We start from the raw sequence: 13,482 nt of genomic DNA on the forward strand, positions 1-13,482 counted from the left end.
TTACCACCAGCTGTGCATGTGCCATGCACACACAACTGGCATGATTCTGGTAAAAATTACAATTTTTTTTGCTTCCACACATGCATAGAAACATAGAAACATAGAAGTCTGACGGCAGAAAAAGACCTCATGGTCCATCTAGTCTGCCCTTATACTATTTTCTGTATTTTATCTTAGGATGGATATATGTTTATCCCAGGCATGTTTAAATTCAGTTACTGTGGATTTACCAACCACGTCTGCTGGAAGTTTGTTCCAAGGATCTACTACTCTTTCAGTAAGATAATATTTTCTCATGTTGCTTTTGATCTTTCCCCCAACTAACTTCAGATTGTGTCCCCTTGTTCTTGTGTTCATTTTCCTATTAAAAACACTTCCCTCCTGGACCTTATTTAACCCTTTAAGATATTTAAATGCAGTCATTGATATATAGAGAAATGGTGAAAGCACATGGCCTGGGGGGGGCTGTGCTAATTGTACGGGAATCCGATGAGATTCTGCTTAGCTTCACCTGCTGCTTCCTGTTTGTTAGGAACTACTTTCGTAAACTACTCAAGACTCACTTATACCGCCAGGCATGGGGGAGTTGAGACATCTTTCCCTCAGGCTTTTTTATCCTTTGTTGTATGTTTGGTATGAATGTGCTGTTTGGTTTTTTAAAATAATGATAGGGTTTTATATGTTTTTAATATTAGATTTGTTCCACTGCTATATTGTTTTTATTGCTGTTGTGAGCTGCCCCGAGTCTTTGGAGAGGGGTGGCATACAAATCAAATCAAATCAAATCAAATCAAATCAAATCAATCAATCAATCAATCAATCAATCAATAAATAAATAAATAAATAAACTTATGTGACTTATAAGATGCCTCTGGTCTGTGTAAAAATATTGTTCTTCAACTAAAGATTTGTACTAATTTATAAATGTTTAGTTGAATAATGCAAATGTAATTACTTATTTACAAATAAAGAACCATTAATAGACTTACATTTTGATGTGATATCTCGAGACCTCCGGGCATTTGAGATTCTAAACCTAGAAAAATAACAAAAAAAGAATACTTTAAACTTTTCTGAGTAAGACTACTTCAGATTTTATCATTATATTTATTCTTTTAAACATGTTTAAAAGGACCGTTGAACTTACCTGAACGGTCTTCTCGATGCACTGCAAGGAGAGTCCAGGATAGGATGGGTTATTCTCAGCCTGATTGGCTGGGACTGAGTTCAATTTAAATATTTAGATATTAGTCAGGCACCGCCCCCCCTTAGCCCTCCAGTCTAAATAATACGAAGGAGCAGAATAAACGACCAAACCATTTATTCAACAAAACTAGGAGAAAAACTCCAACAAACTAACTGTGACCCTGGTCCCGAAGCCGGGCGGGTCTGGACTCTCCTTGCAGTGCATCGAGAAGACCGTTCAGGTAAGTTCAACGGTCCTTCTCCAATGCACTTGCAAGGAGAGTCCAGGATGGGATATGCCCAAGTTAAAGTCAGAGGGAGGGTGAAGGCTGGACCAGGGGCTCAGAGAAGGAACACCCCCCCTGCAGCACTCGCCTCCCAAAAGCAGCCTCCGCAGAGGCATACGAATCAATTCGATAGTGTCTGATAAATGTGGACGGAGCCGCCCAAGTGGCCGCCCGACAAATATCCTCCAGTGATGCCTGTGTCCTCCAGGCCGAAGACGTGGCCGCACTGCGGGTAGAATGTCCAGTAATCCCTTGCGGAATAGAAGTGTCCTTAGCCTTGTACACTTCCGAGATGCATTCCCACAACCAACGGCTAATCGTTTGAGAGGAAACTCTCCTTCCCATGGTTCTATTTGAGAAAGACACGAAGAGAGCTTCACACCCCCTGAACGGTTGAGTCCTGCATATATAGATTTTCAACGCACGTCTAACGTCCAGTTTGTGCCATCTCAGTTCGGAGGGGTGGTTCCTGTGAGTACAGAAATCTGGGACCACAATGTCCTGGGCCCTATGAAAGGAAGAATTCACCTTCGGGATAAACGCCGGGTCCAATCTTAAGACCACCCTGTCCGGATAGAAACGACAAAGGTCCTGCCGCGTTGACAATGCGGAGATTTCGGACACTCTCCTGGCCGAAGTTATAGCTACCAGAAAGGCAGTCTTAATAGACAGGAACCTAAGAGAAATTTGACGTAACGGCTCGAAGGGGGGGCCTGTCAAGGCGTGCAACACCAGCGACAGATCCCAAGTTGGAAAACGGTGAACCGTGGGAGGCTTTATGTTCGCGGCCCCTCGGAGAAAATCCCTGATCCAGGGATGCCTAGTGAGAGGACGGTAATGGTCCGTGACCAGGATGGTCGAAAGGGCTGCCACGTGGCGACGAAGCGTGTTAGGCGCCAGTCCCCTTTCCAGACCAGCCTGCAAAAATGAAAGAACCATCATTGGCGAGGCTCCCTGCGGATCAACCTGTCTTCGCTGGCAGAAGTCACAGAAAGCCGCCCAAGTGGCCTGGTAAACCCGTCGGGTTGAAGGTCTGCGGGCTGCCTGCATGGTATCGATGACCTCGTCTGGCACGAGCTGGCACTTCAGATGTTGCCGTCAAGTGCCAAACGGTCAGCTGCCACCACTGAGGGTCCGGGTGTCTCGTTGCCCCTTGCGTGAGGAGGATTCGATGGTCCGGAACTCTCCAGAAGGGGGAAATTGACAGTTCTACCAGATCGGCAAACCAGATGCGCCGAGGCCAATACGGAGCCAGAAGAAGAATCTCCGCCCGTTCCTCCAATACCTTCTGAATCACCCTCGGTATCAGTGGAACCGGTGGAAAGGCGTAAAGCAGTCCGGATGGCCAACGTTGACGTAGAGCATTCACCCCTTCCGCCCCAGGTGATGGGAAGCGGGAGAGGAAGCGGGGAAGTTGGGTATTCTGGCAGGTCGCAAACAGATCCAGGACTGGTTCGCCGAACCTCCCGACAATCTCCTGGAAGATCGTGGGGTCCAGGCGCCATTCCCCAGGATCCAGAGTCTCCCGACTCAGCCAGTCCGCGCATACATTGTCCACCCCCGAGATATGTTCCGCTGAAAGTGAGGCTAAATTGGCATCTGCCCATCTCAGCAGAGACTCCGACTCCGCCATGAGTCGCCGTGAACGAGTTCCCCCCTGTTTGTTGATGTGGGTACGCGTAGAGACATTGTCCGTGAGAACAAGGACATGTTGCCCACGTACCCAGGGGGCGAAACTCCTGAGGGCCAACGAGACCGCTTTCAACTCCAAGAAGTTGATGTTGAAGTCCTGCAGGTCCAAATCTTCCCATAGGCCCTGAGCCAGATGAGAGGCAAGGTGAGCCCCCCATCCCGTTAAACTGGCGTCTGTCGTTAACACAAGATGATTGCTCGGTAAGTAGGAGGAAGCCTTCTCTAAAGCCAGGGAGTTCCACCACCGAAGGGAGTCGCGAACCTTGTTGGTAAGGAACACTCGGCTGTGGAGATGACTTGACCTTGACCGTTGGAAAGGGAGCAGGAACCACTGAAGCATCCTCAAGTGATGTCTCGCCCATGGCACAACCTCGATGCAGGAGACCAGAGTCCCCAAAAGCTTCGACAGGAAGGAAAGCCTTGGGAACCGCTGACCGTCCAGGTCCCGCAAGAGCCTCCTGATGGAAGACCGTCTCTCCCGGGACAGGAACACCATGCCCAAGGTCGTATCTATGGTGGTCCCCAAATGAGCCAGCCATGTTGTGGGCCTCAAATGGCTCTTTTCCCAGTTCACTGTGAACCCATGTATTTCTAGGGTCTGAATAGACAGTTGCAGGTCGCGAAGGGCCGCTTCCCTTGTCTTTGCCAATATCAGGATGTTGTCGAGGTACGCCATGAGGCGTACCGACTGTTGTCTCAAAGATGCCGTGAGAACGTCCAAGAGCTTGGTGAATGTTCTCGGCGCTGAGGAGAGTCCGAATGGCATTGCTTTGTATTGAAAATGTGTCTCGCCCAGACTGAACCGCAGAAAGCGCCTGTGCGGTGGAAAGACGGGGACATGTAGGTAGGCCTCCTTGAGGTCGATAGATGTTAAGAAGTCCCTGTATCGAATAGAGGCGAGGATGGACCGCAGTGAGTGCATCTTGAACCTCCTGTATTTTACGTAGAGGTTCAATTTGCACAGGTTCAGGATCAGCCTGACCCCTTCGGAGGCCTTGGGGACAAGGAAAATTACAGAGTAAAACCCCTTGCCGCGTTCCTCCGGGGGAACCTCCTCTATGGCCCCTATCTCCAGAAGGTGGGAAACCTCTCGGTAAAGGAGTAGCCTCTTCTGAGTGTCGGAAGGAACCCAGCATGGAATGAAGCGATGCGGAGGGTAACCCAGGAACTCGATCCTCAATCCCTCTGCCACGGTGGCCGTTGCCCAAGCGTCCGAAGACGTTCTGGCCCAGGGGTCCGCGAAATGGGCCAGTTTGCCCCCCAAAGGAAAGGAGGCGGAAAAGTCATTTGTTTTTTCTGAAACCGCGATTAGCTCCTCTGAAGGGGCGTCGCCCTTGATATGACTTGTTGCGGTCCTGTTGCGCTGACCTGTCCGATCGGAAAGACCCCTGGTTGAAAGAGCCCTGGAAGTAGGGCCTCGACACCTGGGTGGTGGTTGAGGAGGGCTCCGCGCGAAAGGGCTGGCGCCTCTGATAGGGTGCGAACCGTCTGTCTGGCCGTCTGGACCTGGGCATAACCTTCTTTTTATCCTTGTCCTTGACTAAGACGTCATCGAGGACCTCCCCAAAGAGCTTGCTGCTCTTAAACGGAGCTGAGGCCAAGCTCCATTTGGACTTGACGTCCACCTGCCAGCTGCGCAACCACAGGAGACGTCGAGACGATACCGATGATGCCATGGCCCTGGCAGCGAACTTAGCCGCATTGGCTGACGCATCTGCGGAGAATTCTGTGGCTGCCCGGATTTTGTTAAGATCCTGGCGAAGGCGCTCGTCCTCAGGATCAACCCTGGATTGTATCTCCTTAATCCAGAGAAGAGTCACCCTGTTGAAGAAAGAGGCCGCCGAGGTGGCCCGTATGGCCCATGCTGCCATCTGGTGCGTTTTGCACACGATGTTCTCGGCCCTCTTATCCTCGGCCTTCAGACCCTCCTGAGATTCAGAAGGGACCAGGGCATTGGAGACTAAACTGGTAACCTGTTTATCCACTGCCGGGTAGGCCAAAAGGTCCTCCATCTGTTGGTCAAAGGCGTACAGCTTCCGGTCCAGGTTGGAGGGGCCCTGTGCTGCCGCCGGGTTCTCCCAAGGGCGCTGAACAGTCTCCAAAAACAGGTGCGAGGAAGGAATGGCTACGCTCTCCTGTTTGGGAAGGACAAACAGACCCCCGGTAGCCTGAGTCGAAGGGGCTGCCTCTGGTTGTCCAGCCTCACCAGCCTGTTCGATGGTCAGCTTTGCCTTGTTAAGCAAGACCTTGAACAGTGATGACTTAAAAAGGCCTGTGAAAACAGGTTGCTCTGGTGGATGTTCATCCCCCGACAGCTCATCCCCCTGGTCACTGTAATCATCCCTGGATGAGTCCTCCTCCTCCATAGTGTCCACCACCGAATGGGGGGCTGGAGGTGTCCAGGAATCCCTGTACTTGCGAGAGGGCTTTCCCGCCGGTGCCTGATGCTGCTGGGCCCCTGTTTCCACTCCCTGGGAATAAACATTCAAAATCAGGTCCTGTAGGTTCTGGGGCATGCTGTACCACGCATCCTGGGAGTGGTGCAGTCCAGCTGCCGTTGGTGTGAAGGTAGAAGACTGCGGAGGGCCATATTGAGGGAGCGCACAGGCCTGAGGGGTTGACATAGTAGGCCACATGTAAGCCTGCCTCCCTGAGCTGCACACCTCTGAGGGAACAGGTTGATAGGGGCGTTCAGGTGACCAGTCTCTGTCTGACGCCGAGCCTACTATCCCTGGTACCATGGGGGAGGCTGGTGGAGGTGTGGGGCCAAAGGCTTTGGTTGACAGCGAGGCCTGCTTCTGGGACACCTCCAACTGCCTTTCAAGGGCCTTTATTCTTTTCTCCGCCTCTCTGAGTGAAGAGCCCTGAGAGGTTTTTGGCTTCTGGCCCTTTTCTCTAGGGGCACTCGGCCCAGGAATAACAGTGGCCTCCTCCCCGGCAGTGACTGATGTTTCTGCCATAACTTTCTTCACAAACACTCACGCTCAAAGAAGAAAAAGAAGACTAGAATCCAACAAGAGTCTCTCAACGGAGAAATCACCAATAGCACAATGACATTTTGGAGCTCTAGCTTTAACTGCGCCTGTGCGTTACCAGGGAAATCAGGGCTTCTGAGTGACAAGGCCACAGAGCTCTCAGAATCCAGTGATCTGAATGGTTGAGCTCAAAGCAACGCCTCCGGTTGCCATAGCGACCGCCTGAGCGTCTGCCCAGCAACTGCGGCCCCGGCTTTGTAGTCGATTCTCCCTCCCGCCGAAGAGAAGACGGGGATTCTCTGCCTCTCCTCCCACTGAGGAAACAGCAGGACTTCGTTGCCATGGGGACCTTATGTGCAACTGCCAAGCAGTTGCGGTCCCGGCCTGGAGGCTTTCATTCTAGTAAAACGGGCGGGAACTGCTCTCCTTCCCGCCCGATCTGCCCCCCCCTTTTCCAAGATGGCGGCGCCCGTGCCGAGCCTCCTGAGGTAACGATCCATCAACTGAATGTGCAGCGAGACGGGCGAGGGGGGGGTTTCGGGGCTGCTTGAGGCTTCCCGATCCAATCTTCGTGCGGCATATCCGCCCCGGGGGGCAGGCCCCCCACGGCGTCAGCCGACCGCCTGTCCTCCGGGCGCTGCCGCGGAGGCCAGCAACCCGGCCGCTCCTCCTGGGGCCCTCCCTTAGGCACCCCTCCACAGGAGCTGCAGCTAGGTGGGTTAGACCCGTGGAGGGTGTTAACCCACGCTGCAAGAGGTGAAGCCGCCCCTACCAAGTGCCTGAAAAGAAAGGAAAATATAAACAATCATTAGTAAATTTAATCATGTAAAACCACTCTAACAAAACAAATTGCCCTATTAAACCTCAAGTTTAACAGGAGAGAAAACTCAAAGTCCCATTCTGCGACTGAGTTTTTTTAGACTGGAGGGCTAAGGGGGGCGGTGCCTGACTAATATCTAAATATTTAAATTGAACTCAGTCCCAGCCAATCAGGCTGAGAATAACCCATCCTATCCTGGACTCTCCTTGCAAGTGCATTGGAGAACGTAAGGTTTCATTTGCTTTCTGCATTATTTCAAATCCAGGGTGAGGATAGATTTTATCCATCACTGTTTCTTTAACTCAGGAAGGTCGTTCTGCAAAATACATAATTGAATTCAATATATATTACAACTTTTTCATTTTTCTGAAAGTAGAACAGAACACCATCTATAATACAATTTCTAAAATTTCAACTGTCAAAATAACAGAATCCAGAAAACCCTCCTCTGCCATGGCTCTTGCCCTCTAGAACATGCCCAAGGTGAAAGTGACTCCCATCCTTCTGAGGTTTCGAAAGTGCCTCAGTTCCCGGATCTTCCAGATAGTTTGTGGATCCAATGGGGGAACTTGGTACTGAAGGTGGTTGACTAGATAAAATTCAATTGCCTTCTCCCTCCCAGCCTCCCCCACCTTGTATGTCCACCTTCCATTTTTGCCATTTGTCTCCTTGATTTTAATATGTTAATGTTCTTATTTGCTGGATTTTCATAATAGATTTTAATGTTATAAGCTACCCAGCTCTATTAGCTACAAGGAGGAAGGGAGGAAAAAAATATAAATAAATACACTATATTGTGCTTCAAAACAAATACACATTCCCACTTCTATATAATTTCTGTGTATACATAATAGCTACAGTCATATTAAACTTAATTGTAAAAGCATACCAATGCATTTATATTCTCCACGAGCAGTTGCTGATGATACACAATCAAGTTGATCAATATTCATGGCATTGACAGCATTATTTAATTCAATCCTAGATTTAGAAAAAATCTAATTAAAGTAAACTAAATTTTGCAATGATTTTAGGTCTTAAAACAAGACTTTATATATAATTATAGGCAGAGTGGAGATAATAATGCATCTAATTATGCATCTATTGAACGATTGCATTTATTTTCTGACTTAATGACAATACATTTTCTCCATCATCAAATTAAGTAATGTCTAGTCATTAAAATTCCATGATCAAGGGTAACCAGCCTATAAATACAAGATACTGGGGTGGGGGTGGGGATATCAACACTTATTGCTTTCCTGAGGTGTTTATCGACTTCCCAGAATCTTCTCGTTTTATTTATTTTATTAAAAACAGACTAAATAGCAGCTGCTGAAGGGCAGTAGTGAAAGATAGTTACTTCAGCGAGAATTACACAATAAATGAATGAGGAACAGGAAAAGGGGGGAAAAGGAAAAGGGAAATTACTGAGTTGAGTTTATGATATTTTGGGGCCACAGAACTTCCAGCCCTTCTATCTCCCAATCCTCCTCCATCCACTTTAAAACATATATGGTATTGTCCTTGAGATAATGCCCAAGGCAGTGTTTTAGGACCTACGTAATTTCTGCTTTACATAAATGACCTTTGTAATCATATTATTAGCAGCTGTGTCTCCTTCGCTGATGACGTAAAACTAGTTAACACCAACAACAATATTGCTGCCCTACAAAGCAACCTTGACTATATGTCAGAATGGTCAAATAATTGGCAACTACAAATCTCTACTAACAAATGCTCTGTCTTACACATTGGCAACAAAAATCAGAAAGCAAATATAAGCTGGGTGGATATGATCTTGTAGACGACCCTCACTCTGTCAAGGGTCTAGGAGTACTAATCTCAAGGGCCTAGGAGTACTAATCTCAAATGAGCTAAATTGTTAACCTAATTTTGCGAAGCTTCTTGTTTAGTAACATTCTACTGCAAAATAGGGCATACAAAATCTTTCTCAGGCCAATCCTTAAATACAGCTCATTTGCCTAGAATTCACACTGTATATCGTACATTAATACAATTGAGCTAGTCCAGAGGTATTACACGAGAAAAGTACTCTACTTCTCTGCTCACAATAGAATCCCTTATACCACCAAGCTTGAAATTTTGGGCTTGGACCACCTAGAACTATGCTGCCTATGGTCTGACCTAAGCATAGTACAGTGGTACCTTGACATACGAATTTAATTCGTTCCAGACCCGAGCTCGTAAGTCGATCAACTCGCATCTCGAACGAATGCCTTTAGACTTTGTTTTTGGCGCTGAGATAACTGGAAGCAAGGAGATTCTTGCGCCACCTAGTGGAAGCTCGGCTCGTATCTCGAATTTGAGCTCGGATGTCGAACAGAAATTTCGCTCACGTCGCAGCTCGTAACTTGGAATACTCGCATGTGGAGCAGCTCGTATCTAGAGGTACTACTGTACACAAAATTGTCCTACAATATCCTGTCAATGACTACTTCAGTTTCAACTGCATTAATACATGGGCAAACAACAGATACAAACTCAAGGTAGCACTTTGCAATAGCAATAGCATTTACATTTACATACTACTTCATAGTGCTTTTAATCTCTTTAAGCAGTTTATAGAATCAGCATATTGCCCCCAACAATCCGGGTCCTCATTTTATCCACCTTAGGAGAATGGAAGGCTGAGTCAAGCTTGAGCTGGTGAGATTTGAACTGCTGAACTGCAGCTAGTAGTTAGCTGAAGTAGCCTGCAGTACTGTACTCTAACCACTGTGCCACCTTGGCTCTTGCAGGTAAACCACTCCAAACTCGATTGCAGAAAATAGAGTGGTCAATGCCTGGAATGCTCTACCTAACTCTGTTGTTACATCTTCAACACACACACACACACACACACCAGTTTCAACCTTAAATTGTCTACTATGGACCTCACGCCTTTCCTAAGAGGTCTGTAAGGGGACACACTTAAGGACACCAGGGTGTCTACTGTTCCTGTCCTACTGTCCCTTTATTTGTACCCATTTCCTATGCCCATGTCTATGTTTATACTTACACTTATTATCTCATACATTTGACAAACTAAATAAATAATAATAACATCCTTACTTCCAGATACAGAAGATTTGACTATCAGAATGTACATAAATGTGTACACCTATCGTTGTTTATATTCAAGTTTATCATAACTTTCAGTACTCCATGATATAAAGTACAGCAAGTCACATTAGAATATATTGGATGAAGATATATTTAAACCAGAACACCACGCTCATTCTTATACAGTGAGAACATACTATAAATTCTATAATTCTATAAATTCTCAGCTAGATGCTGCAATCCATTAACAACATATATTGCAACATAGCACTTGCAAAATAAAATTATAGTTCTCAGAGATATTGTATTTACGGGAGCAGAGATTGAGATTCTTCATTTTCATTAATCTCTTGATATGGCTGGAAAGGAAAAAAAACAAATTAGATCAGAAAACTATAAATAATATATACTAACATTCTCACTGACATTTATATAACAGTAAATTATACTGAAACCATTGAAAGTTATTCCAGTTACCTTATTTTTCAACTTTAATACAAGTAGTAACTGAACTGCATATTTCATAGGATATATGTCTACAATTTAAGTTTAACGTTCTTTGTTAGAATAACTCATGAAATTACTGTATATATACATTTTCTTTTAAAAAAATAGAATACATCACTCTCCATAAATTAGTTTCCAGCTAAGCCACACTTGCATGAAATCTAATGTGAAAAATTATATTATCTCATATATCCAAGTTTATATTTCATATATATCTTCTATGCGTATTTTTCTATTTTCTATTTTTCAAAAAATATCATTATGTAGCTATTTTATGTACCTGTGCAGTTATTCTATTCATTTTTATGGAACAAAATCTTTGTATTATATCTCAGGGTAATTTATAGCATGTTTTGTAGTATTTTATTCCTAATATATTTAATTTTAGCTGTTAAAATTATGTATAAATATATTTAAGCTAAGGAAATATTGAAGCTAGCCTTCTACTTGTTTTAGCAAAATACATAACTGCCTAATAATTAAATAGTATTGAAAATGGAGAAAAAAACTTTTGAAAGTTTTATTGGAAATAAATAATTCCACATTTTACATATTGTACAAAATGGATTAAAAATTTTAAATATTATTTGGATAATCATCAGCACAACAGATCTAAGCAATTACATACCAGATTAAATAGTCCCAGTTGTTTCTGCACGTCTAATTTGATGCTATTAAATGGAATGTTTGGGGAAAGTTTTTCTATGATTATAGAGATGAAAATAATTAATAGAAACATAGTAACACTGTCACATAAATCAATATCTTATCATTCTAATAAACTGAAAAAGTTTTCAATCAATTAAGAACATTACCTCTGTAGCCCCTCATTATGACATCATAATCATAATAATAATAATAATAATAATAATAATAATAATTTATTGGATTTGTATGCCGCCCCTCTCCGTAGACTTGGGGCAGCTAAATTTATAAACATATAAATTGATTAAATAGATGTTATACTTTAACTGTTTGTAGATCTTTGCAATATACTGTTGTTAATACAGATATAATAAGAATAATAGATTGTATGTATAAGTTGTCAAATTCACAGCAATAATGGAGTTTAACACAGAGGGCTTTTGGATATATATAAAGCAGTTTTTTAAAAAAGTTCTGATTGAATGACATGATGTTATACATAACCTCATAAATAAATTATTTTTAATGGATTTCCATTCAATGAAATGTGCACAGAATTGCAGCCATAAACAGCTTTCTGGCGCATAAATATATTTTGTTATTATGGAGAGGAGACCTATCAAAGGGATGTTTGATGCAATAAACTGCTTCACTGAAACAAGACAACAAATGTTGCCCTATATATGCATCTGCATCTACATACTGCTTATGGCACATGGCATTAAAAAAGTTTAGTTTTCCCTCATTAAATCCACAGCTTATTTAACTGTAGAAAGAGAAAAATGATAGCGACATCTGATGAGAATGATCGAGTTCATGTATAGAAAGTCCTAGGTTAATACTTAGGACTTTCACATTGCCATAAATTATTTTTCAATTTCTTATAAATTTGAACCTGAACTTCCTATTACTGTGGCAAAGGCAGGTATTCTATTGGTTACTATATGGATCATGTGCAAATCCTAGGAGTTGTCTGAGATAAGTCTGGTTGAACTGTGCTGGGTGATGTAATATCTCCAGGTGTCTTGTAGTGAACTCTGTTGCTAGATAGGTAGAGGGCTAATCCTATTATGCCCTGCCTGGAGGGTTATGTCTTAATTCCATCACCCTGAGCTGGAGGCCTTTTGTTATGTAGATAGGATGGCCCAGTCTTTCTGGGGCTATTAACAAAGTTGGGGGCTCTTTTCTCCTTTTCTTATTCAGGGAAGTATAATATTTTGCCTTTTTAATGTTTCCTATATTTCATTCTTCTAGGAGTGGGGTAGGTGCTAACTTTCTACAAACCATTTTAAAATATTTTAATAAAATTATATTTTAAAATAATGTATTATTTAGACTTACATTCCATGGTATATTGATTTATTTTAATATGTATTACTTTTTGCCTGTTGTTTGTTTTCATTTTATTTTATTTTATTTCTTTTTTAAAAAATATAATAAGAGGGGAAAAATCTCACCTTCATATGTATTAGTTACTTCTGAATAAATGCTGGTTTCCTTTGCTAATACCATATCTTTATCCACTAAAGAAAATCTAAAAATATAGAACACATCTTAGTTTTAGTTTCTATCACACATATAAGGACTGAAATTGGCAATGCAGAAACCAAAGGTTCCTAAGATAGAGAGGTTATGTAAATATATTTCAGTTGTACTTCAAGCTATATGAGACTGACCAAGTACCTGGTAAGTCAAAAATGCAGAAGATTTTGACTTCCTTTCCTTAACTAGGCAAGCAATTTTATATTTAAGGTATCATTCTTATGTGTAACAAATAATCTAATGTAGCACAATCTGTGAGAAACTATACCAAGTTAAACCAAATGATGAATTAAGGGGTAGTATCTGGACAGCAGTGATTTAGTATTGAACTCAGTTATAAATCCTGACAGCAAAAGCTATTACTGAATACAATTTATCTCTGGTAACTCCAGTTTTTACTTCTTTTCAGTGGGCTGAAGTCCTTACCTGGGCAATCAAAGACGTTCTTTGTACAGTACAGTATATCTTTCAAAATAGTTAAAGCAGGACAATATATCACAAACTACAATATTTCATAAAGGCTATTACCAGCTACAACTTGTCTTTGGTAGCTCCAGTTTTTACCGGTTCTCAAAAGGTTGTGATCCTGACTTATTATACTTTGTATAAAGTATATTTTTAAAAATAGTTAAAGCAGAAAAATATTTCATAGAGGAGTAAGGTCTTATTACAAGTGAACAAAGTATTCAAATAGCCAATCCAAGAACTTCAGCAATCCAACATCCAGGAACCTGGACTACAATAGGGAGATAGAGGGGAGCAC

General features: G+C 43.2%; 1 protein-coding gene across 1 annotated transcript in view; it reads right to left on the minus strand.

The window, feature by feature from the left end:
- The window catches only part of ANKRD31 (ankyrin repeat domain 31), a 69,395-nt gene that overhangs the window by 46,013 nt on the left and 9,900 nt on the right, over positions 1 to 13,482 (minus strand). The window contains 5 exon segments of the mRNA XM_070736899.1: positions 990 to 1,036; positions 7,849 to 7,940; positions 10,338 to 10,384; positions 11,161 to 11,234; positions 12,635 to 12,711. Coding sequence (XP_070593000.1) covers positions 990 to 1,036; positions 7,849 to 7,940; positions 10,338 to 10,384; positions 11,161 to 11,234; positions 12,635 to 12,711 — 337 coding nt within the window.

The sequence above is a fragment of the Erythrolamprus reginae genome, chromosome 2, assembly GCF_031021105.1.
Source record: "Erythrolamprus reginae isolate rEryReg1 chromosome 2, rEryReg1.hap1, whole genome shotgun sequence".
Classification (NCBI taxonomy): domain Eukaryota; kingdom Metazoa; phylum Chordata; class Lepidosauria; order Squamata; family Dipsadidae; genus Erythrolamprus; species Erythrolamprus reginae.